General features: G+C 40.0%; 3 protein-coding genes and 1 long non-coding RNA gene across 5 annotated transcripts; 1 reads left to right on the top strand and 3 right to left on the bottom strand.

The window, feature by feature from the left end:
• Window positions 1-8,419: 8,419 nt before the first annotated feature.
• Window positions 8,420-10,367, bottom strand: LOC125591753. Its single transcript, XR_007327864.1, has 2 exons — window positions 8,677-10,367; window positions 8,420-8,628 (listed from the first exon to the last, which is right to left on the bottom strand). It is a non-coding gene; the product is annotated as an uncharacterized LOC125591753 (long non-coding RNA).
• A 1,763-nt stretch (window positions 10,368-12,130) lies between these two features.
• LOC106414907 (oligopeptide transporter 3-like) lies at window positions 12,131-15,178 on the top strand. Its single transcript, XM_013855489.3, has 5 exons — window positions 12,131-12,660; window positions 12,914-13,011; window positions 13,090-13,659; window positions 13,746-14,001; window positions 14,258-15,178. The coding sequence occupies exons 1-5, from the start codon at window positions 12,175-12,177 to the stop codon at window positions 15,053-15,055; spliced, it is 2,208 nt and encodes a 735-aa protein (XP_013710943.2). The 5' UTR covers window positions 12,131-12,174; the 3' UTR covers window positions 15,056-15,178.
• Window positions 15,179-15,439: 261 nt separating this feature from the next.
• On the bottom strand, window positions 15,440-17,087 carry LOC106414908 (SNF1-related protein kinase regulatory subunit beta-2). Of its 2 annotated transcripts, none has more exons than XM_013855491.3 (4): window positions 16,680-17,087; window positions 16,408-16,583; window positions 16,158-16,317; window positions 15,440-16,035 (listed from the first exon to the last, which is right to left on the bottom strand). In XM_013855491.3, exons 1-4 carry the CDS (start codon window positions 16,890-16,892, stop codon window positions 15,709-15,711), a joined length of 876 nt encoding a protein of 291 aa, XP_013710945.1. In that variant the 5' UTR covers window positions 16,893-17,087; the 3' UTR covers window positions 15,440-15,708. The 2 variants fall into 2 exon arrangements, with proteins under 2 accessions (XP_013710945.1, XP_013710944.1); XM_013855490.3 differs by having other exon boundaries at window positions 16,158-16,320; window positions 16,680-17,086.
• A 1,700-nt stretch (window positions 17,088-18,787) lies between these two features.
• On the bottom strand, window positions 18,788-25,676 carry LOC106415213 (lysine-specific histone demethylase 1 homolog 3). The gene is made up of 10 exons (XM_013855855.3): window positions 25,513-25,676; window positions 25,180-25,286; window positions 23,908-25,095; window positions 23,406-23,541; window positions 21,042-23,261; window positions 20,846-20,939; window positions 20,348-20,685; window positions 19,494-20,207; window positions 19,307-19,381; window positions 18,788-19,166 (listed from the first exon to the last, which is right to left on the bottom strand). The coding sequence occupies exons 3-10, from the start codon at window positions 25,044-25,046 to the stop codon at window positions 19,101-19,103; spliced, it is 4,782 nt and encodes a 1,593-aa protein (XP_013711309.2). The 5' UTR covers window positions 25,047-25,095; window positions 25,180-25,286; window positions 25,513-25,676; the 3' UTR covers window positions 18,788-19,100.
• Between the last annotated feature and the right edge of the window lie 209 nt (window positions 25,677-25,885).

Below are 25,885 nucleotides of genomic sequence, written 5' to 3'. Positions count from 1 at the left end.
AGCCAGGCCCGCATGGTAATGCCTGGGTCGCTTTTTGCCTTTACGAAAAAATGTATGAAAGGTCCAAAATGAAATGATTGCTGTAGATTTGTGGTGGTTAATTTATTACTCAGTGATTTACTGCTCGTGAACTCAAGGCCGGATCTAAGATTTAGAAGACAATATACGTTTTTAGGTTAATGCTAACAAAACAATTTTTTTTTTTTTTTTTTGGTAAAATGTTAAATATTATACCAATTTTTAAATTGTGACAGCGATTACTGAGAAAAACTAGTAGCGGAATGCAAAATCAAAACTAAACAAACGGATAAACAATGAGATGCAACCAAAGAAGATCGGCGATCCTATTTACTAGCTAAACAACAAGACAAGCTAAGACCAAACAAGGTCGGAAGGCCGAAGATAAAGTAGCCGGTTACCGCGAGCTACCGAGAGATAGGTGCCCTCAAACCTAGAAGCTACGGTTCCTACAGCTTCCAACAACACATCCCAACACAAACCATCCCAACACAAACCGACTTGGAGAATCAAAGCACGAGCGTACTACCAAAGCAGATAGACGCACCACCGACGGCACGAGAGAGAACCTCCACGCGACGATGCCGTCATTCAAAAAGCAGACCTGAAGATTGCCGTCTCCAAACCTGACCTTCCGTGACCGTATACACCCCTTGAATCGAGAACTCATATAGAGAAAGCGGACCGCGAAGAAGCCAACCCTCCGGAAATGAACCTACAGGAGAAGCAACAAACCCGAGTGCCCTACTGCCGCACAGATACTAGTACTAGCCAAAACGACCAAAGGAAACAAGACAATGTCATCATTTATTTGGGAAGAACGAGCGAGACGAACGGCCTCACCGCTGAGAGCTTCAAGGTATAGGCGTGGAAACCACCGAATACACCGGAAACCGCTTACAAACGGAGCAAATGAAGCACTATCCGACAGCACGCGCCACCACTGTCGGTCCATCACGCGCCACCACCACGCGCCGCCGCTAAACCTGCGCGCTGCCACTGGAGAACACTGGTAGATCGAGATAGATCTGACCTCCGACGAACCCCACGCGCCTCCACTACAGACCATCAGTGGAGCAAACAGAGACAGACCCTAGACTCGTGAAATCTTGGATCTGAACCAAACACCGAAGCTGAGAGCAACTCCACCGCACTTTCACGCCGGAAGAGAAACAAAAGCTCCAGGAAAGCCTCATCAACGCAACACCCACCATTGCTCGCACAGAAACCGGATCCAAAGTGAGAGAAAATCGCTGGTCAGAAAACCCTAGAGCTAACCTTCGCCAGACACAGGAAGGAGCAGCCGTCGTCCTCAAGCGGCGCCACCTCCTACCATCTGACTAGATAAGCTATGGAGCCACCGGATCTGAACCGGATCTAAGCCAAGATCGAGTTATTCCCGCCGCAGAGAGGAGAACACATAGGGAGATGACAGGGAAAGGAGAGAACACAAGGTCCGGCGGTCGCGCTAAGAATGCGGCAAACGACCGCCGGAGAGGAAGAGCTCCGGTGACTTTCGAGAGTAGGAAAGGGAGAGAGCAGTCGTGAGGAGAGAGAGAGTTTTCCTTTTCCAAAACTTTTATTCATCGAGAATAGGGAAACAATTGAATTTTATCAAAAACAAATTATTTTGATAATGTGGAAGTAATACAACCTTATAATAGCTCTTTAATAGGGGTGGGAAAAAAAACTAAACCAAACCAAACCAACCCAACCGATCCAAACCAAACCAAAGTATACATCAAACCTATTTGGTTCAAGATTTTATCAACCCAAATAGTTTGGTTTGGTTTGGTTTCAAACCGAACAAAACCGAAAAATCGAAGTATTTTTTAATTATATTAATTAAATATACTAATAATATTAAGATTCGATATATTTAACCATTTAGCCTAAAAAACTAAACATAATTTTATACATTTTACTTTTAAATGAATAAAATAAACACAACTAAAAATAAAACAAAAGAATATGAATCTCATTCATTAACATCAAAACAGAAAGTTATTTTATTATATTTATATTAGGTTTGAAGATAATAATATAAATTATTGGATTACATTTTCTATATATTTATTGGTGATGTTTGGTTTTACATTTAAATACGAAGAAAATAATGATTTAGTGTCAAATGATGATTTGTTTATGTTTTTATAAATCATATTTTTGTAATTGAACTAGAAAAAAACTAAAAGATCAACTCGACTGAACTGAAAAATACAAACAAAACCAAATTAAACCGAACTAAACCGAACTAAAACTAAACACAAACCGAACTGGACACAAACCAAACCGAACAAAAACCAAACCAAATAAAACTAATTTGGGTTGACTTTTGTTCAAAGTTTTCTTAGACCCAAATAACCCAAACCAAACCAAACCCAAACCAACCCGTAATTTGGGTTGGTTTAATGCCCACCCTTACTCTTTAATATTTGAGGGTTTCATTCGACTGTCTAAAACCAGTCATGCATGAAATACAATAATTATATAGTATCAATTTTATGTAATAATAAGGTAAAGGAATAGAAGTGGACTTTTTAGGTTAAAGGAAATGGAATAAAGGGAGATTTAACAATAAGGAAATGTCGTTTTATGTGGATGAAAAAGAAAAGAATATAGTGTGGGGATTGTGTGATGTGTCACTCTCTCAAATCTAAATTCATTGCTGCAAAGATCAAAACTACTCAAGAATCTTATTTACCAAGTTGGTGTGGTGGTCTCTACTCTCTACAAACATATATGCCTTTCACGATTAAAGAGCTTGACATGTGTTTGGTTATCCGCTAGATTCTCAAGTCTCACCAGGCAGTTAAAGCATACATTTTTGACAAAGATCTTACTCCTCCTATTAATCCTTGAGAGGGATTCATGCGTGTTATTCATGTTCGTACAAGCTTTGAAATATATATTATTTAAACTTCTCTTTATTTTTTTTCGAGAAATTTTAAATTATTTTTTCCGAGTCTAAAAGTGCACGGAGGGATCCACTACAAGAAAACGTGCCCATAACAACGAACATTTACGACGAAAATATTTCGTCGTAAATTTACATGGTCTTTACAACGAAATTACGAGGAATCTAACTTTCGTCGTAAACGCCATGTAAATTTACGACGAACGGATTTCGTCGTAAACTCCATGTAAGTTTACGACGAATGTACGTGGAATGAGAAATACGTCGTAATCATTACATCGACATTACAACGAAGCATGTTACCGTTATATTTAGGTGAAAACGTGTATTCAATGTGCTTTAACTTACCTAATTTCGTCGTAAAGTCGTTGTAAATAATATGTTAAAACCATGTAAAATCCATGTAAAATATTCCTTGTAAAATCGTTGTTATATTTCAACTACCCAACTCGAAAATTTCTCTATATATATGTCATTTCTCACAACTCTCTTCCTCACAACACACAAACGGGAGAAAAAAAATCCCAAAAAAATCAGAAAAAAAAAGATTTCAAAAAAAAATCTAAGAAAAAAATGGCCGGTGGCGGTAGTATTTACGAGTTACGGAGTTGGATGTATTTGCACAAAGATTCCGACGGGAGGGTGACGAACGCATTTCTGAGCGGGCTAGAGACATTCATGCACCAGGCGGGCTGTACACCGATCACACAGGAAAGCGGTAAGATGTTCTGCCCCTGTCGGAAATGCAAGAATTCAAAATTTGCACGTAGTGAAACTGTATGGAAGCATTTAGTAAACAGAGGATTTACACCACAGTACTACATTTGGTATCAACATGGAGAGGGTTATGGGGGAAATGAAGCTAGTAGTAGTAATAATAATTTTGAGGATGGTCATCATAGTGAAGAACCGAATCATTTGCATAATGATTATAATTATCATCAAGATCATGAGCAGATGGTAGATCATGATAGGGTTCAAGATATGATTAGTGATGCATTTTTAGAAACAACTACAACAATAGCTGATGGAACTGGAAATGTAGAAGAACCTAATTTGGATGCAAAAAGGTTTTATGAAATGCTAGATGCTGCAAATCAACCAATCTACACTGGTTGTAGAGAAGGTCTCTCTAAATTGTCTCTAGCAGCTAGGATGATGAATATTAAAACGGATCATAATTTACCTGAGAATTGCATGGATGCATGGGCGGAGTTGTTTAAAGAGTATTTGCCAGAAGACAACGTGTCTGCTGAATCTTATTATGAGATTCAGAAATTGGTTTATAGTCTTGGGTTGCCTTCGGAGATGATTGATGTTTGCATCGACAACTGCATGATCTACTGGAAAGAAGATGACAAGTTAGAAGAGTGTCGATTCTGCAAAAAACCACGATTCAAACCGCAAGGCCGTGGGAGGAATAGGGTACCGTACCAAAGGATGTGGTACCTACCAATTACAGACAGATTGAAAAGATTATATCAATCTGAGAGGACTGCTGCATCGATGAGGTGGCATGCGGAACATGTCCAGAGAGATGGTGAGGTTGCACATCCATCAGACGCAAGAGCGTGGAAACATTTCAACAAGGTACACGCAGATTTTGCTACAAATATTCGGAATGTCTATCTTGGGTTATGCACCGATGGATTTAGTCCATTTGGAATGTCTGGTAGACAATATTCTTTGTGGCCAGTCATTCTTACGCCGTACAATTTACCGCCGGATATGTGCATGGAACAAGAATTTCTATTTTTGACCATATTAATCCCTGGGCCGAAGCATCCAAAACGGTCTCTTGATGTTTTTCTTCAACCGTTGATAGAAGAGCTAAAGCAATTGTGGTCAGAAGGGGTGAGGACGTACGATTGTTCCTTGAAAAACAATTTTACGATGCGAGCAGTTCTGCTGTGGACGATAAGTGATTTCCCTGCTTATGGGATGTTGTTTGGCTGGACAACACATGGAAGATTATCTTGTCCATATTGTCTTGGATCGACGGATGCTTTTCAACTGAAGAATGGTAGGAAGAGTTGTTGGTTTGACTGTCATCGTCGCTTTCTTCCACTTGCCCATCCGTACAGAAGAAATAAGACATTGTTTCGGCACAAAAAAATTGTCAGAGACGGTCCTCCTCCATATCTCACCGGCCAGCAGATCGAAGCAGACATTGATTATTACGGAGCTCAGGAAACAGTTAAAGTTGGAGGAAATTGGCATGTTCCTGGAAATATGCCTGATGGATATGGTGTGTCTCACAATTGGCATAAGAAGAGTATATTTTGGGAGCTACCCTATTGGAAGGATCTTCTCTTACGCCACAATCTGGATGTCATGCATATTGAGAAGAACTTTTTGAGAACATCATGAATACATTACTTAACGTCCCTGGGAAGACAAAAGATAACAAAAAGTCAAGGATGGACTTACCTGATATTTGCTCAAGAAGTGAGTTACATATCAAGAGCAATGGAAACGTTCCTGTTCCCATCTTCCGGTTGTCATCAGAAGCCAAAACAACCTTGTTTGACTGGGTTGCATCAGAAGTTAAGTTTCCTGATGGTTATGTTTCAAATCTGTCAAAATGTGTTGAACGAGGTCAAAAGTTCTCCGGAATGAAGAGTCATGATTGTCATGTGTTTATGCAACGACTACTTCCATTTGCTTTTGCCGAGCTCCTTCCAGCAAATGTCCATGAAGCACTTGCAGGTAATTATAAAACGTTAATATATATACATATGTTATGAAATGTTATTAATTTGATTACTTTTGCAATATACAGCCATCGGCGCTTTTTTCAGAGATCTCAGCACACGTACGTTCAAGGAAGAAGTCATCGAACAACTTCATCATAACATTCCGATCATATTGTGCAACCTGGAGAAGATATTTCCTCCTTCATTTTTTGACGTCATGGAGCATCTAGTTGTCCACCTACCATATGAAGCATTGCTTCGTGGACCTGTTCACAACGGATGGATGTATCCGTATGAGCGACAGATGAAACATTTGAAGGGAAAAGCAAGAAATCTTGCAAAGGTGGAAGGTTCAATAGTTGCGGGAAGTTTGACAGCCGAAACATCTAACTTCACATCATACTACTTTGCTCCAACTGTTCGTACGAGGAAAAGAGTTCCTAGAAGATATGATGATGGTGGAGTACCGACATCATATCCAATTGATGGTGTTCCTGACATTTTCTGCGAAATTGCAAGGTTTGGTGGTAAAACGAAAGAAGTATGGTGGTCATGTGAAGAGGATAAACATAGTGCCCACACTTATATTCTGCTCAACTGCGAGGATGCAGTGACCCGTTACTTTGAAAGGTAAATATTTTTGTGAATGTTAATTATATGAATTGCAGTTAATTATGTATGACTTGATTATTTGTTTAATTTGCAGCATGTTTGTATCTCAAGTTGAAGAAGCAATACCAGGAATATCTGCAACTGATGTGGACACACGTAAAGATAAGCACTTTGTCAAGTGGTTAAAATCACAGGTACGTAATATATCTCATACATTGATTAATTAAGTAAGTGTTTTGATACTTCAATATTAATTAAGAATAACTGCTTTTTGCAGGTTGATTACGACGATCCTTATTATCCCGTATGGTTTCACGAATTGGTTCAAGGTCCAGTTGCAAAGGTCACCACATCACCTATGTATTTCACACGAGGATTTACCTTTCACACATACGAGTATGGGAGACATCGGGCAACGAGTAACTACGGAATATGTGTGAAAGGTGAAACGGACTTTTACGGGATCTTGCAGGAGATTATTGAAGTGGAATTTCCGGGGTTATTGAAGCTAAAATGCGTCCTCTTCAAATGTGAATGGTTCGATCCTGTTGTGAACCGAGGGATTCGGTATAACAAATTTGGTGTTGTGGATGTCAATTTTGGGAGAAGATACAACAAATTTGAGCCTTTCATTTTAGCTTCACAAGCCGAGCAAGTAAGCTTCCTTCCTTATCCTCGGCTTCGAACTTCCGGGATAAACTGGTTAGCTGCTATCAAAATTACACCTCGTGGACGCATTGTCGCTGGAGAAGAACCGCCCTTGCAAGAAGAAGACGCTATCAATGAAGTTGAGGTACCAGAACAACCAACTGATGAAATCCTTTTGATCGACCCGCAAAACTTTCAATATGAAGATATTCCCGAAGATGCGACAGATGAAGCACGTGAAGACGAGTTCGAGAGAAGCGACGATGATGATTGTAATGATAGTGATGAGAACGAAAACGATTTAGAGTGATGTAATATTGATGAGAACGAAAACGATTTAGAGTGATGTAATATATGTCTCTGATGTTGTATTTCTCTATTGTAACGTATGTTTAAAGAAATATTGTTTTTTTACCATCCTAATGTATGTGTAACAAATGTTGTTTTATATAATATGTATTTGTGTTAATTTTAAAAAAATTATTTGGAGTTTTAGGGTTTTAGAGTTTAAGTTGGAGAAAGAGCACAAAGTAGTAGAGAAGAAGAGATATGATGTTAGATGATATGTGACTTTGGGGTTTAGGGATTTCATTCTCGGTGTTTAGGGTTAAGCGTTGTAAAATCGTCGTAAACCGATGTTTCGACGTAATTTCGTCGTAAATGGAAAAACGCGGGCCTGGTAACTTCGTCGTAAACGTGGGCCTTGTAAATTCGTCGTAAACCAATGTTTCGACGTAATTTCGTCGTAAATCGAAAAACGCGGGCCTGGTAACTTCGTCGTAAATGAAAAAACACGGGTCTGGTAACTTCGTCGTAATGTTACTTAATGTATGTGTACTATAAGTTGTCTTGTATAATATCTATTTCTTAAGGTAAAAAAATTTATTTTGTTGAAGTTAAGGGTTTTAGTTGGATAAAGAGGATGAAAGTATGAATGAGTGATAATGGTAAAGATGATAACTTTGGGGTTTAGGGATTTGATTTTCGGGGTTTCATACTTTCCTCGTAAATTCGTTGTAAATAAAAACACGGGCCTGGTAACTTCGTCGTAACATAAAATATTATTTCCAAGTAAATTCGTCGTAACATAAAATACTATTTCCTTGTAACTTCGTCGTAAATGAAAAAACACGGGTCTGGTAACTTTGTCGTAAATGAAAAAACACGGGTCTGGTAACTTCGTCGTAAACCAAACCACGGGCCTGGTAACTTCGTCGTAAACGAAAACACGGGTCTGGTAACTTCCTCGTAACATTACGACGAAGTTACGAGGAAACCGTTTTTATATATATGGGAGAAGTCTTTCAGACGAGCACTGCTCGTATCTTCCTCCCTAACTCCTCTCCCCCTCTAAGGTAACTTTCTCTCTCTATCTTTTTTTTTTTTTTTTATAGTTTAGGTTGTAAGTTTAGGTGATTAGTTTAGGGAATTAGTTTAGGTGATTAGTTAACGGAATTAGTTTAGATGATTAGTTTAGAAAATTATTTTAAACAATTCGTTAAGGATATATATTAATTTAATTTTTTTAAATTTTCTAGATGGCTCCTAGACCGAGACCAGCAGCTCCTGCACCTACGTATGCGGATTTGTTTGGCGATGGATCTTCCTCTAGCGGTCCATCGTCTTCTTCCGGGACAGTTCCGGACTCTCACACATCTCGGAGAGTTCCTTCGACCCCTCCTCCTCTTCCATCTCAGATGCCTCCCCCACGAGCTCCACCTGTCGCCCCGGATCAGCCTGCCCCACCGGCTGCGGATCAGCCTGCCCCACCGGCTGCGGATCAACCTGCCCCACCGGCTGCAGTTCATCCCGATTTGCGGGTGCCAGCTCATGCACCATTCGCAAGATACACCGTCGAGGATTTGCTTGCCCAGCCCGGACGAGAGGGTTTACACGTTCTGGACCCCGATAGACCCTCGGGTACTCATTGGTAAGTACATAAAATTATTAATTTTTAATTTAAAATCTTTGATCAATTTTTTTAACAAATTTGTTATATTTGCAGGTTTGGGGCTAACAACCGTGTTAGCCGGAGCGTTTCAGAGACGATGAAGGGATATTATGACGGCCCTTATCCCAACTGGACCATGACTCCCGATCATGTCAAGACGACGTGGTTTAAATGTTTTGCGGTAATTATATTTACATATTATTAATATTTATATTGTTAATTAAATAATTATTATTTTTTTTCTAATCTTTTAAAATGTTTGTTTTTTCAGCAAAGGTGGAACTGGTCCGTAGGAATCACCGAGAGGGTGAAGAGCGAATTTATTGCAAAGGCGAAAACTCGTCTTTGCAACACCGTCTCCGATTGGAAGGACAAGTGGGAGATTTACGGCTATGAGGGGAAGCCGAGCGGGGTCACAAAGGAAGCATGGGATGGCCTCATCACCTATTGGAACGAACCCAGCTCCATCCGCAAAGCCAACTCCTGCTCCGCTTCCCGAAGAACGAGGGATAAAGATGGCCATTTGCCCATGGTTCATAGAACCGGCCAAAAACCCCATGCCGGAATTCGTCTCGAAGCTGTAAGTTTTATTTAAATTTATAATTTTCATTATTTTAAACTTGTATTTATTAATTATATTTAATTTATTTATTATTGTTGTTTATTAGTTGGAGAAGACGGGAGTTTTGCCATCTCTCTCGGACTTATTCAAGATGACTCACGCCTCACCAGATGGGTTTTTTGTGGATCCTGCATCCGAGAAACTCTTCAACGCTGTGGCGTCTCGGGTTGAAGAGCAAGAGACGCAACTTACCCAACAGTCTGCAGATGGATTACCCGTCAAGTTGTCAACCGAAGAGGTCGACCGGATCTTCGAGAAGGTAAAATTTAATAATTTTAATTTTTTTTCTTTATTTTATTATTAACTCTAAATACGTTTTTATATATATACATATAGGTGGCTCCTAGAAAGAAGGGAAGGACGGTCGGAATAGGTTCCGTTAACGAAGTTGCAAGGGCGACTTCGTCATACTATTCGAGACGGGGCCAGGACAACGACCGGATGCAGGCTCGCATGGATACCCAGCAGCAGCGTTTGGACTCTCTCGAGGGGTTTGCTGGATGTGATGGCGGTGGGAAATCCAACTTTGCAGAGAGCTTTGGCGGAGAGACGAGCAGCTCTCGGGATGAGCCAGCCGGATCCCGAAGCAGGAACGTCTACAGACCCGAACCCCTCAGCCAACTACTTCGATGACCATGATGTTGGCCTTTAGTTTCCTTTTTTAATTTCTTTTGTTTTGTATAAAAAATTTAAATTCTATTTAATTAATGAATTTATAGTTTTTTTTAAAAAATTATTTGGTTTCATATTTAATTTTATTTCAAATATTTTAAATTTTAAAATTATTGTTTTATAAAATTTATATAATTATTATAATTAATTAATATTTTAAATATGGAGATGTAAATTCGTTGTAAAATTCCACGTTAAGTCCTCGTAACGTTTACGAGGAATTTACATGAAGTCGTTGTAAAGTTCTCGTAAAGTTTACATCGACTTTACGTGGAAGCTTTACGTGGCTTTTACAACGAACTATTACGAGGTATTTACATCGTCATTTACGAGGGCATTACGACGAATAGTTTCCTTCTGCTTTACGAGGAATTGACTTCCTCGTAAACGTAACTAGGACTTTACGACGAAACTTCCGTTACGACGAGCGTTTAACAACGAAACGCGTATCGATGTTAATTCGTCGTAAAGCCCCTATTACGACGAATTTACAACGAATACCGCCCTCGTAAAAAATATGTTTTCTTGTAGTGGGAAACCTAACTAATCTTCTAAAAGACCAGTACCGACGAATAGTACGGCCTAAATGAGGTCTAAGACCGGTTCCAAATTGCTAAACGAAGGCTAAGACATGGTGTTATGTTCATCTGGCCAACACAGTAGCAAAGTTTCTAACAAGAATTAAATCCAAGACAAAATGTTTACGCCGTGCTCCAAACACTCTACTTCTTACCTATGTTCTTTTCTTACAATATCATGGTGGACAACCAAACCAAATGTTCTCTTTGACAATTCATGACGCTTTACTGACTAAAACAATCGAACGTAGAGACTTTTATTGCTCTTATCCAAGTTTTTTTTAATGAATATTAAATTCAAAAAAAAAAATAGTAGTTACATCGTAATGCATCATTGTTTAAAGAATTAATGAATCAAAATAATATTATATTATATTATATTATATTATTAAGTTACAAAGTATATTATACTAACATTTGTATATTTTATTCATCTTTGTACCATCTTTTTTAAGAATAGATTTAACACTTTTATTTAGCTTAGAATACAATAATGTTATTTGCCGTAGCTTCTTCACTGTTACATTGACTCTCTTCGTTCTTCAAGGACGAACCATTCATTAGAAAGTGCTTAAAAAAGGTCAAAAGCATATTCAAAGGAACACAGCCCATTCACTCTTGTCCACCTGTCACTGCCACTCTGTCAAAACTACGTAAGCATGGTGGCCACGTGGATTCAGTTTTGTTCTGCGCAGACCACGAGCTTCACACACTCACGAGGCGCGACGTCCGTCAGAGCACTAACGGCCGTTCCCTTCTCCCTGCGTATCTCTGGACGGTAAGTTCTCACGGCGTTGGGGTACGTGAAGCGTAAGGTCCCAGTCGAGTGTCGAAACGGGCCCCACACGAGACAAGCTTATAACTAGACAGAGAAATGAGTGTGTCGACCCTCTAACAACACGCGCGACTCACACGCGTGGAAAAATATGGTAAGCAGCCATTTACAACCTCCCAATGTGTGTTTTTTTGGTAGCAAATTATTATTTGAATTTAACATAACACCATTATTTATTTTTGGTAGCAAATTAATATTTGAATTTGACAGACTAGTAAAAGATTTATCCAGTTATAGAAAATGAAACAATTTTTTTATAATAGCGAGATATCTAGAATTATTTTTAGATTTTAGCAAAAATATCAACTTAAAATCCAAATATATATTTTCACTCATATAATATACAAAAATTTGGAAATAAATACAAAATATCTGTAACAAAACAATCTCTAACAATTATTACAAAATAATGTAATTACTCTAATTGTTAAATTGATTGACAAAGATTTCACCAAGGGTATCCGTGAAGCCTAAAGAGTATACACGTGGATAAACTAACGTACAGAAAGAAGGGGCAAGACCATAATTTCGACTTCTCACTTATTACCAGTCGTTCCATGTCTCTGTCCTTTGGTTATATAAACAACACAGACGCAACTTTGTCTGGTACCTCTCTGTAAAAGACATGGACGCAGAAAAAGCTAGCAACGATAACAATGGCCACGTGGAGCACGAGCGCTGTCCGGTGGAGGAAGTGGCACTCGTGGTCCCTGAGACCGACGACCCAACTCTACCGGTGATGACATTCAGAGCTTGGTTCTTGGGTCTGTCCTCTTGCGTCCTCCTCATCTTCCTCAACACGTTCTTCACTTACCGCACGCAGCCGCTCACCATCTCCGCGATTCTTATGCAAATCGCCGTCTTGCCCATCGGCAAGTTCATGGCTCGGACTCTCCCCACCACTTCTCACAGGCTGATGGGTTGTGAGTGGAGCCTCAACCCTGGTCCTTTCAACATCAAGGAGCATGTTATTATCACCATCTTTGCTAATTGTGGTGTTGCTTACGGTGGTGGTGATGCTTACTCCATTGGAGCCATCACTGTCATGAAGGCTTACTATAAGCAGAGCCTTAGCTTCATCTGTGGTCTCTTCATTGTCTTAACCACTCAGGTACCTCTCTCTCCCTCTTGAGATTCATAGATTCGTGGAAAGATTGTTGATTTTTATCAACGTTTTAAAAATCGGTGAATCCGATATGAACACGAAACAATTTTTTTTATTAATCGATTTAAAAAAAAAATATTAATCTAAGCGTTCAAAAAAATTGGTCTAGACGTCTGCCTAAACTATAATTCTTTATAAGAAGCCTAACCACTGCCTAGTGATTTTTTGAATATTGATATTGATGAATGGGTGTGTGTAGATTTTGGGTTATGGATGGGCTGGAGTCTTGAGGAGGTATCTTGTTGATCCTGTTGACATGTGGTGGCCATCCAACCTTGCTCAAGTCTCTCTTTTCAGGTTTGTAATCCAATCTAGACTGAAACGCTGTTTTTACTGACAAACGCAAAAAAAAAAAGCTGAACGCTTTTGTTTCAGGGCGTTGCACGAGAAGGAGCACAAGTCAAAAGGCTTGACGAGGATGCAGTTCTTTCTTGTGGCGCTTGGTGCTAGCTTCCTCTACTATGCACTTCCAGGCTACCTATTCCCAATCTTGACTTTCTTCTCATGGGTTTGTTGGGCTTGGCCTAATAGCATCACGGCTCAGCAAGTTGGGTCAGGGTACCATGGCCTTGGAGTTGGAGCCTTCACTCTTGACTGGGCTGGTATCTCTGCTTACCACGGCAGTCCCTTGGTGGCTCCTTGGTCCTCTATCCTCAACGTTGGTGTTGGTTTCATCATGTTCATTTACATCATAGTTCCTGTTTGTTACTGGAGGTTCGACACTTTCGATGCTAGAAAGTTTCCCATTTTCTCCAACCAGCTCTTCACTTCCGCTGGCCAGAAGTATGACACAACCAAGATCTTGACTCCTCGGTTTGATCTTGACATCAATGCTTATAACAACTACGGGAAGCTTTACCTCAGCCCTCTTTTTGCGCTCTCTATTGGGTCTGGTTTTGCGAGGTTCACTGCAACGCTAACTCATGTAGCATTGTTCAACGGCAGGTTAGTTAGTTAGTTTGTTGTCTCTTCAGTGGAAAAAAAAAAAAAGAGAGGATGTGAATCACTTTTGGTGTGTTTTATTTGTGCAGGGACATATGGAGGCAGACTTGGTCTGCAGTGAAGACGGTGAAGCTTGACATACATGGGAAACTGATGCAAAGATACAAACAAGTGCCTGAGTGGTGGTTTTATGTGTTGCTGGTTGGAAGTGTAGCATTGTCTCTCCTCATGTCTTTTGTGTGGAAGGAGTCAGTGCAGCTTCCATGGTGGGGAATGCTCTTTGCTTTTGCAATGGCCTTTATTGTCACTCTCCCTATTGGTGTCATTCAAGCTACTACAAATCAGGTTTTTGTTAACTAGTTTTATACTACTCCCTCTGTTCAGTTATAATTAAAAAAAATATTTCACAAAAATTGATTTTTTAAAATGTTTTTATAAAGAAATTGTAAACTTCAAGAAGCTTAATTGAGTTTATTGAATTATTTTTGGTTAAAAATTATTAAAAATTGTAGAAAATGATGCATTTATAATAATGATTTAATGTATATTTTTGGTTTCAAGTTACACATTACATGCTTATATATTTTGTGTTAAATTGCAGCAACCAGGGTATGATATAATAGGGCAGTTTATAATTGGTTATATCCTACCTGGAAAGCCTATTGCAAATCTGATTTTCAAGATTTATGGAAGAATCAGCACAGTCCATGCTCTCTCCTTCTTGGCAGACCTTAAGCTTGGCCATTACATGAAGATCCCACCGCGGTGCATGTACACGGCTCAGCTTGTTGGCACTGTGGTTGCTGGTGTGGTGAACTTGGGAGTGGCCTGGTGGATGCTTGAGAGCATTCAAGACATATGCGACATTGAAGGAGATCACCCCAATAGCCCCTGGACTTGCCCCAAGTACAGAGTCACCTTTGATGCTTCGGTTATTTGGGGATTGATAGGACCAAAACGTCTGTTTGGAGCAGGAGGCATGTACCGTAACCTTGTCTGGCTCTTCCTCATCGGAGCTGTCTTGCCTGTTCCTGTGTGGGCCATGAGCAAGATCTTCCCGGACAAGAAGTGGATCCCTCTCATCAACATTCCTGTTATCTCCTATGGGTTTGCAGGGATGCCTCCAGCGACACCAACCAACATTGCTAGCTGGCTGGTCACAGGAACCATCTTCAACTACTTTGTGTTCAATTACCACAAGAGATGGTGGCAGAAGTATAACTACGTGCTCTCTGCAGCGCTGGACGCAGGGACTGCTTTCATGGGAGTGCTCTTGTTCTTTGCACTGCAGAATGCTGGACATGACCTCAAATGGTGGGGTACTGAAGTAGACCACTGCCCTCTTGCCTCCTGCCCCACGGCTCCTGGAATCATAGCCAAAGGCTGTCCTGTTTTCTAAATTGAGTATTAGATTCAAAACATGTTATGCAAACATGTTCCTATTATTGCCTCTTTCTGTACAGCCTTTTCTACTGCTAGATAGTGGCCATCAGAATGCAATAAACTCTGCTTTTTAGATTTATACTTGCTAGTATTTTGCTTTTTGAGAAGCATATGATCATTTATAAATTTGAAAGCCAAAAAAAAAAATAATTTGATACTTGCTCAGTTGCTTGTATCATCTTTTGCTTTTTGAGAAGCACCATCTTTCGCTAAATTTGAAAGCCAAACAATAATAATTTGTGAAAACTTGAAAGCCACAAAACAAAACCGAAAAAAGAGACTTGCTGGTTTTACAAGTTTCATTTTTTTTGTTGTTCTAAATTAATCTAAGAAAAGAGAAGAGATGATAAAAGGTCTTGAAATCAAAAGATTACACATGACTGAATAATGCATCTTTCATTATGTTGCTAAAAACCTTATTGACAACTTTAAAAGACAACAAAATTCGAGCTTATTGAGAGGGAAAAACACTTTTGCCTGTGATGATAAAACTCTTCTTCTTCTTCTTTGCATATCCTATAGCCTCACACACCCATTCTCCATGAGTTAGATACTAAGCATGTCTGAGTTTCCACATTCTTATGGGAACTGGGCACTATCATCGTCTTCTCACCTCTGGAGGGACTTGTAGAGCACCACAGTTACGTACTTGGCGAGAAAGCGGTGAGTGGAACCAAGGGCGACCACAGATGGACCGCTTTTGCCTTTCTGCATGTAAAGATGGTTGAGAATGACGTGCTGAGGTCTCGGCAAAGGAGATGGGATGTCAGGGCTGGCTGGAGGCAAGTTCAGCAGTGTCATCTGCAGGTGCGGCGGAACCAGAGGGGGTTCTTTGGAGTAGTCCTCAGCGCCTAGAAGCAAGCTGCTGTAACTAGCCTCTGGTGATTGCGGTGGCTCAAAACCAGATATGCTTTCAATGTCTTCTGGTACATAGTCCTGCACACAAACAAAACCATATCTCTCCTATCAGAAACTATAAAGATGTCCCTTTGCCATTCCCTATACACCTGAATAGTTTCTCTCTCTCTCTCTCCCTAAAGGTTTCGAAGTGAGGTTACCTGGAGGTCCAAAAGGTTGAAAGTGTTGCCAGCGTCGTCACGAGCTAGAGGGAGCTCAGGGGCATGCCTCCACTGTCCATCAACGATGAACCTGTACTCATAGACACCTGAAGGCAAGACTTTCATTATAGTGAAGTCTTTGCCAGATCTCTGCAGCCGACTTCTGATACAAACAAACAAACAGAAACAAGAATGAGAGATTAGAAAAAAGACAACAAGAGAAAATCAAAACTCTAAAAAAAGGTAAGACCTTGTCTTCCAATTGTCCCAAGACCCTTCAACAGCAATCTCCTTGCCTCCATGGCACCAAGTGATCATGGTGGGGATGCCTTGCTCGTTACAAGCCTCTTCGTAGGAAGGGGCCTGCATCCAAGAAGGGTTTGGGATGTGGATTTCATCTGGTCTTTGAAGAGGACGCACCGGTACCTTAAAAAGGAAAGATACGAACTTTTAAATCCAATCTTTATTTATTTATATTTATTAATTTATTTCAGATCTGTGTGTTTAAGGGAATCTGGGAACCTGAGGAGTAAACATGAGGGGAGATTGAGTGGCGCGAGGGGATTGAGGAGGAGATTGGCCCATGAGCTCAGGAGGAGGAGGAGGAGCGGTGTCGGAAGACATGGGTTGATGATGATGGCGAGAGTGAATCTCACCGTCGTTGTCTTCCAGTGGAGATGCGTTGTTGTTGTTGTGGCTACTGTTCGCTTCGTCTCTCGCGTTCACGTTGCCCATAGAGAGAGAGAGAGAGAGAGAGAGAGGATACGGACAAAGGAGGGTAATCTTGATGCTTTGTGCGGACAGAACAGGACCGGGTTTAAAGGTTCGTGCTTTTTACGTAGAGAGATTGATCAAAGGGGGACGGAGTAATTGAGAGAGAGAGAGAGAGAGAGAGAGTGGCTTCCCCTTCCTTCCTTCCTGAGAGATCACAAACTATTAATAAAAATTATTAAAGAAATATAAAAAAATGCTTAATCTTTGATTTCAACTCATAAAATATCGAAACACACATTTTTCTTTTGTTGTTGTTGTTGTTGTTTTGTCATTCATCGATCAATTGTTCCAATACACTCTCTTTCCATCTTTCTCCACTTACTTTTCTTTCCTCTAATACGATTTGTTTATTGCATTTATTATCCTATAATTTGATTTTGTCGCTAATTACCCCCATACATCCCACATTTCAGTAGATGGGCATTTGGTGAAACTACCAAAATCTGTTTTCATTTCATTTCATTTAACTCGCTCCTTTGTTATGTTTTTGGGGGAAAACAAGATGTAAACTTTGAACCAATTTAACAATCAATGTTTTTTTTTTGTGGTAATTTTGGCCAAGAGGCCCATTACCTTGGCTTCATATAGTGTTGGCCAGGTAGCAACAAGGAGACCAAAAAAAAAAAAAAATAAATAAATAAAAAAAAAAAAAAAAAAAAAAAAACAAGGAGACCAAACTTCTGCTTTGGTTTATGTGTAGTGTTTTCTACCATTCAACTAGTTTCACATAGATGATGGAACACGAAAAATTATTCATGTCTCAGGTATGGAGAGTGCAAGTGGGATTCGTGATCGAATCAAAGGATGCAAAGGGTTTTTATTCAAACAATCATAAAGTTGAATAATGGGCTATTTCTATTTGTTCTAATATAAAGCGGCCTCCATATATCGCCCATGATAAAACCTCAGTTTTAGTAGCTGATGAGTGATGGGGATTAGTCTGAGATTATCATATTTCCAATATTTTTTTCAAAATGTAATAAAAGCAAAAACAGAAAAGAAAAGGGACTCTACAATTAAAAATTGAAATCAACATTGCCGTCACCTATACTAAAATATGAGAAACCAGCCAAGGCCTAAAGGAGATTTCAAATTCTCTGTCACGTTAAGTTGTGAAAGACACTGCAACTCTGAAATTTGAATACTACTGACTATATACATGATCGCTCTGCTTTAGCGCCCCACGTCTCTCTGCCAACTCAAATCAGCTCTGCCTATAACAATAAACCCCGTACAAGCAAATTACTATTAGTCGCTGTAATTTAGACTAACATGGCATATGCTTCTCCCACTGAACTCATAAATAATAACAGTTAAAGACTACAATGCAAATACCAAACGCCTACGATCACAACTGAATCAATGCAATGAAGCTCATATTAAATGCGATCTAATAAAACACGTAAGCAAATATGTACCTCTCATCAACAAGCAGAGTGCTTCTTGAACCAAGGCATCTAATCTTAAGACACAAAGATTTTTCATCTCTCACCAACATGGGTGGGGTACAGCCAAGTCTATGTTTCCTCATCTGCAAAAGCCAGCATCAAACTCTCAGCCACATTACTAACAAGTCTAAGAATATGCTGACCAAATTACACACACAAAGCAAAGAACCTGCCTCAGATGCAGTTCCTCTTCCACAAACGGCTTGCAAGTCTAAAGACACCAGAAGAAGATCACAATCCTAAATTGCTTTTAAGCTGAAGTAATCCAGTTTCTGAAATGTCCATCTTTACCTGCAAGCGTGAGAGTGATAGACCTGCAACTGTGGAATCGCAGATAGGGAAAAGAGCTAACCAAAGTATGGCTGCTGCTAGTATAAGCAAACCAGAACATAATATCACACTAAACAGTAAAAAAAATGAAACGCTTTTTCTCTTGGGTTCTGGAAATGATATATGAATCTCAAGAAATGTATTCAGAGATACCTGAAGGAAAAAAAATTGACTAATGGGGGTTAACACTAAATCGTGAGCTCTATACAAAACTAAAAACAATCAGCATGAGTTGAAAAACATTTATCATCCGAGAGCATCTGATTCTTTGAAAAAGCTTCTTCATAAATGAGCAATGATATGTCGTTTATGCGAGAAGGGGCTTTGCCATCCTTTAGCAGATACCACCAACTCAAGTACTATTGGCCATTACTGTCGCTCAAAACGGCCATCAAGGTTTTGCAACTTTAGCCATCGCAATGTACTTGTCAACTTGTTTGTCCACAAAGTCACGAATCTGCATAAATATTAATCAAATGCAGTGACAATCAATTAGAAAAATGAAACTATTTAGTGATATTTACTTAAACGAGGAATCTAAAGACAATATTTTTGGCAAACATTTAACTCTGAAACGTTGGAAGCTTTTTTACAAACCTTGTTTTTCCGCTTTGAGTCAAGGAATTGGGGAACAGCCATGGCTTTCTCCGCGTCTGTTGTTTGCTGCATTACCTGATAAAGCGCAAGAGTTTCAGAAGCCTTTTTCTAGCTTCATAGAGAAAAAAGACTCGCAGTATACTAATTGAAGAATTTTAAAGAGTAGAAAACCACAAAAGTCACAAACCTTTGTTGCTGTCTTCTTCATTATTGACTTGTATACATCTCTATCAATTTTCTTTGCTCTATATGGGGTCATAAGCAACGATGCAACAAAATCTACAACCCCCTGTTTCAACCGATCTGCACCCCTGATATGACTTTTACGTGGCTCTTTATTCACTGTAACCTGTGACATAGAACCTTCATTCGCGGGTTGGTCATGCTTCCAACTAGGAGGACCCGTCGAACATGCCATCGAACCTTCTTCATCCTTCATATGCAACGCACGGTTGAAAAATTCAGGATCAGCAGCAGCAGCTTGAGATTGCCATCTATCTATTGCATTGTAATCCTTGACACCATCGCTACTACCGCCAGTATCAACCCATGCCCCGGTAAAAACACTGGTTTCCGCAGCCCCACTCTCTCTAGAACATTCTCTGAACTTTGAATGAGATCCAAGTTCATTCGAATGGCTACGCTGTGAACAATTGTCGACCTGAACCCTTGAACTGTCAGGGTCAAGACAGGAGGCAGGGAAATCATACCAGTCCCGAACTTTGCAGTTCCTAGAGTCTATCTCTGACATACAATCTTGTCTTCCTAAGACGTTGCCTGGAAACTTTTTCTTAAAATCAGATTCGTCCATTTTTGCATACTGCTCTCGCCTGGCAAATTTATGGAACGAGGGAATCTTAGGAAGCTGCAATGAAGTACTTTGATAGGCCTCAGAAAATGCCTACAAGACAGAAACGTCTAATTTATTTGTTAACAAATAAAGAAAGGTCAATTTAAGAGGGAAAAGAAAACACTAAAATAAACACATTCAGCAATCATCAATCAATGCATTTCACTCATTCGAAGATAAAAAAAACTTGCCTTTGCAGCTGCTTCAGCTGCTACACGAGCAGCCTCAGCTGTAGCAAACACAGCCTTTTCTTCCTCTGACATAGGTAGCTGGTTGTCCTCAATCTCTCCATCTGTTGTCGTATAGTTGCCATTGCTAAGATTTCCCTTACTGTCTGCATCCTCACTATTCTGCTTTCTTCTTATTCTAGAGATATTTGTAGGGTTTGTTCGTCTCAATGATTTCATTTCCCTATTAGCTTTTTCTTTCCGGTAAAGTTCCAACCACACATTAACAAGCTGACTTGCAATGGCACGGATATCACGGCTCGTGTGTGCACAAACCTTTTCTTTCACAGTCTTTCCAATGCCTGCATCAACAAGCGGAAAGTAAGCAACTTAGAGAAAATAAAAATTAATAACCGGAATATAATCACAAAACTGCTTGCACGTGATATTGAATCTTAAGACAGAACCAATTCCATGTGGTATATGAGACAGAAATTGTACTTAAAAGAAAATAACCAATACCTGAGAGCCTCACGGCAAAGAGATCGCTCGTAACTCGAACAAGAATATGTACACAATGACGTAAAAGCTGGGTTCCATTCTTCCCCATCGAATCCTATTAGAGAAATATAATAAGCAAAAATCTATGGAGCAAACATAAAAGCAAAAGAAAGCTGTTTTCTTTGCTTTGCTAAAGGCAAAATCCCACTAAGCTTACCAGGATCCAAGAGTTCAGCACTGTAAGCCCTTCTTTTGTACCAGCAAAGGATTTCAAGGTTTCACCAGGTAGGTTAAGCAACTCCTTGGCTAGATGCAAACGCCCAACAGTTGTTTTGGCAGAGAAGAACATGTTCCGAAGCAATGAGTGTCTAGCCAACACATTAGACAGCTCAACAACTTCAAGTCTCTTTATTAGGTCGCTGACTTCATCCCTTATAGATACAGATTTCCTCTGCGCCTTTTCTAGTGTTTCTATTTCAGCTGTATAATCATTTCCACTTCTTAATATATCGATTATACGCACAGCTTCCCGGACTCCAGTCATCATTGCGCCACCGACAGTGTCAGGATGCTCTTTGCATGTTGCCTCACCAGCAAAGAACAAACAATTCTGAACAGGCCTTCCCAGTACATCATAATCTTCACCAGAGGCACCAATAGCAACATATGAGTAGGCACCATAACTGTAAGGATCAGCGCCCCAGTCAGTAACTACCGAAGCAACAGGATCAGGCACCAGATCCCCACCAAAAAGCTTCCGAAGAACCATCATTGCATGATTCACATGCTCAGACTTACTCTTGTCTTTATAGTCAACCGCAGCCTTCCCAACCACCAAAGCTATCAGAACGGGAGCACCAACAGTTTTTTTGACATTCCAAAACATAAAACATTCACCTCTTTGATCGGTTTCCTCAGCAGTTGCCCCAAAATAATCCAAGCTATCATCCCAAAATACCTTTGAGAACTCCAACACAACTTTATTTAGAACTCCAAAACCAAGTTGTTTGATTGATGAATATTTCCAGTCCGGCAACGGTGGTGAAAACTTAATGGTTTCTGCTTTCAAGCACCCAAGAGGAACAGTAACCAGAACAGCATCTCCAAGATACTCACCACCATTTGATGTACTAACTATTACTTTATGCTTGTTGTTATGCATGGCGGAGACATCAGAGGCATAAGATACCTCAGAAACTACATTGTTCAAGCGAATATCAAGTCCTTCAGCAAGCGACTCAGCAACTCTGCTATAACCACCTTTAATCATAGCATGTGGCCCTCCAAACCCGCCATAAAACTCATCTTGATTCCAGTTAGAAAGCGAAACTTCCTTGAGGACAGCAGCACAACCATACTCTGTATGAGCAAAATGCCAATTCATAACTCTTCGCTCCAACGGATTCAAAAAATCCTCTTTTAACCTTCCATCATGCTTAAAGGTACCAGTGATGCCTGTTCTTGAGAATGAACCATTAATTGAATTGCCAATCCCGAATCTTTCAATGTTCACCTTCTCATGTGGCATCCTCAGCCGCTGGAGGCCATATTCTAGACCATCCTCGAGCGACATTTTATTTGCTCTATCCTTGCCTATCTCCTCAACAAGCAAATCCATATCATCAATCAGACTGTTGAACTCTCCTTGTAAAGCATCATCTAATTCTGGAGGAACCTTTTCCCCTGTTACAGTATCATAAAGGGGACAGAATCCATGCAAAACACTCAACTCCAGACCTAACTGGTTACAGACCAATGCTGATGGATCTGGCATTCTTTCAGATGGCACATCAGCCTCAATTCCTGTAATTATGCTGGCCCCCAGATCCACAGGAACTGAAAGAGAGGACCGGTCTGTATATACACGACCACCTACTCTACTTCTTGCCTCAAGAACTGTGACAGAAAAACCTTGGCGCTGTAAATGACGTGCTGCTGTTAATCCAGCGGGACCGGCTCCAATAACTATTACCTTTTTCTCATCTTCAACCTCACCCTGAACACAGTCTCTTCCTCTCATTTGATCACAATTTGCAGAGGACAGTGTGCTAGACAAAACAGTCTTCCGTACTGAAATTGTTTCCGGACACTTTTCGACCTTGGGTGCATTAGCATCTGCTAGTAAAGCATTTATGCTGACAGAATGTTTGCAATCGTCAATAATGCTTGCCTCGCATGTTTTTCTGGTAGATCCCAACATTGCTGAGGTCGCACATTCTACAATTTCTGTTTCATCATTTTGGAGAGCACAGTTCTTACCCTCGCTAGTCGATTCAACGGCTTTGACCTGACCAAAGATAAAAGTATCTCCGTCAGAATTTGCAACAGAAGCCATAGAACTTTCTTCAAGCTTTTTCCCCTGAGAAAGATCATCATCATGATTAGTCGAAGGACCCCCTTTTCCCCTCACAGATGAAACCCCAGTATTTATATATCCCTGCAAAAAAACCATCATATGCGGACTATGAGAAACCAGCACTCATTCGCTTTTTAATAGTGCACACAAGTTAAAAACAAACTTACGAAAAAATCAAGTACAGAGAAAACTAAAAGGAGACAGGATAGAACATCACAGACTTACTCTCTGATCAAGAAACTTATAGACCTCTCTGATAAGGCCAGCTGAAGGAAATTCACTCTCAGAATGGCCAACAACACACTCGGTGACAGGTAAAATCCGGCTGACATTTTTACTCCACAGACCTAAGATAGAATTCCTGTAGCACAACCAATATAAGTTCTGATTTATATAAAAAGTGTTAAGAAAGTCTCCAAGAGGACAAACGAAACGCAAAAATTATCCAAGTTTGAAAGACAGAACTGTTCCAAGTAAAACTGTTGAAAATAAATGGACATAAAACAACTTGAAAATCCTTGAATCTCACTAGTAGATCTGTCAAACAATACAGTATGCATTCACGGTTTCCAACAAATGAAGAAGTTAAAAATGGGATAGATATCTCTAGGTACAGTATCCTAAGGTACACCCTTCTCCTAGACCTTAAGAAAAATACATTTTATACTAGCTAAGAAAACCAAAGCCATGTATCTGAACCCATAACAGCTAAGGAAAGGAAACTAACCTGCAACGTAGGTACTCCTGATGGCTCCCTTTGCGCTTCAATACCTCTTTAAGTATAGTCTTCTCCACCGGACTAACCGACTGGGCTTTAAGGCCAGCTGCCACCGCAGCTGCTCTACCAATCTCAAATTCCTTGGAAATAAATGGACCGAAATCACACTTGTCGCTTCCTTTAAAGGACTTGTCACTTTGACAATCCAGAAAGCCTTGCTCGTTCTCCCAATTCATATCTTCTCCATACACCATGTTTTCATGCTTACGCTTTCTAGCAATGCGCTCTGGACGTTGCAAGGTGGATGGCTTCCCAGAATTAGGTAATGAAACTGCATCACCTCGGAAATCTTCATCTTCATAGGGAGTTACTGAAACCGGGGAAGCTTCAGCAGTTCCATCTTTGAGAGTATTAACTTGGATACCACCTCCGTTAGAAGCGTCACGGTGTGAAGAACGCTTGCACTTCTGACAGATCGCAACCTCAGAGTTAGAATCAAGGGAACGGTCCTCAAAATTAAATTGGATCCCACAATCACACATAACAATTTTTTCCTCTCGGAAATGACCAGACTCTGATTCTGGCTCTCCTAGGTGTATGTGCTGATCAGGAGAAGGAACTGAAACATCTTTTCTATCAACAGGAGGATAAACATCGACATTTGGCAGCGGTCTCTTGGATTTATCATCTGCATCTGCTTCCTTCTCTAATGTCACTGATCTTGTACTCGATTTAACCTTGGTTTTATAGATATCATCCAAGCTCTTTTTGTTGACAGTACCTTCCCTGCCAAGCTCAGATGCATCGTCAGCCATATCAGGGCTTGGGATCAAATTAGAATCAGTCACAGTATCAACCGGAGGAACATCCTTGTCATTCCTAACCCTTTTCTTGTGACCCTTCAATCTCTTCCTAAAACTGGCTAAGGTGTCATCCATATCCTCAGAATCCTTGCGTACATGAGTCAATTTCTTCTCCACAGCCCCTTTCTGCCTCTGTTTACCAGTAGTCTCAGTCTCAACTTTACTCTTAGTAGCAGTTTTGTGCTTCATAACTTTCAAGAGAGATCCGATAGGTTCATCATCATCTTCGAAATCAAAAACCTTAGATTCTTTCTTGGAACCACATTTCTTCCCCTTCCCATCCATATTAATCCCCAACTAAAGACTCTAGAATCGGAACTAACAAAACTTTTCCCTAAGCAAAAAAAAATCAACAACGTATGTCACACAAAATCCCCCTTCCAAATCGACCAATATACAAAGAAAAGCACCAGCTAACCTTAAGAAGACGGTGAAGATCAATCAAGTCTCCTCTGATTAAGATGCGTCCTCGGTGGAAGTAACAGCCTCAATTTTTAGGGTTTTCTAGCAGAGTGAGCTCGAAACCTAGAAACCAGAGAGTACAAAACTGAGCAACGGAGGAGACGATTGGGGCAAGCAAATACATGAAACAGAAACGAACGCCGGAGATAGATAAGGGAGATCTGCCGGCGAAGAGCACAAATTTCCGGTGGGGGGGGGGTTCAAAAATGGATTTAGGGTTTTCTAGGAGATTGATAATGAAAACGAAATCGAAATAGGAGAAAGCAGTAGAGGGAGGAAGTGCCTTTACCTTTGGTCTCTAGATAGATCCTCCTCAGAAGCAACGCACGCTTCTTCAATGTTTCAAAACCCAAAACGAAGATGGTGAAAAATCTAATTTCGGAATACAACGATACGGCACGCTTTAAAACGCGGCGTTTCCATGATTCTTATGACTTATGAGTTATGAGATTGACAAAAGAGATTTTATTGGCAAATAGTTAATTCTTAATTTTTTAAGAGATTGCTTGAAATACAACAAATCGCTTGAAATACTACAAATTGAATATCTTGAAAAAAAATACTACAAATTGAATATTTTCTTTAAATAATATTTTCAAACAAAAATATCATAACATTTAAGTAACTGAGTTTATGGTTTAGTGATTATTATTTAGAGTTTA

The sequence above is a fragment of the Brassica napus genome, chromosome C8 (assembly GCF_020379485.1).
Source record: "Brassica napus cultivar Da-Ae chromosome C8, Da-Ae, whole genome shotgun sequence".
Lineage (NCBI taxonomy): Eukaryota > Viridiplantae > Streptophyta > Magnoliopsida > Brassicales > Brassicaceae > Brassica > Brassica napus.
Note: the sequence above shows the minus strand (reverse complement) of the source record. Positions and strands in the feature narration are given on the sequence as shown.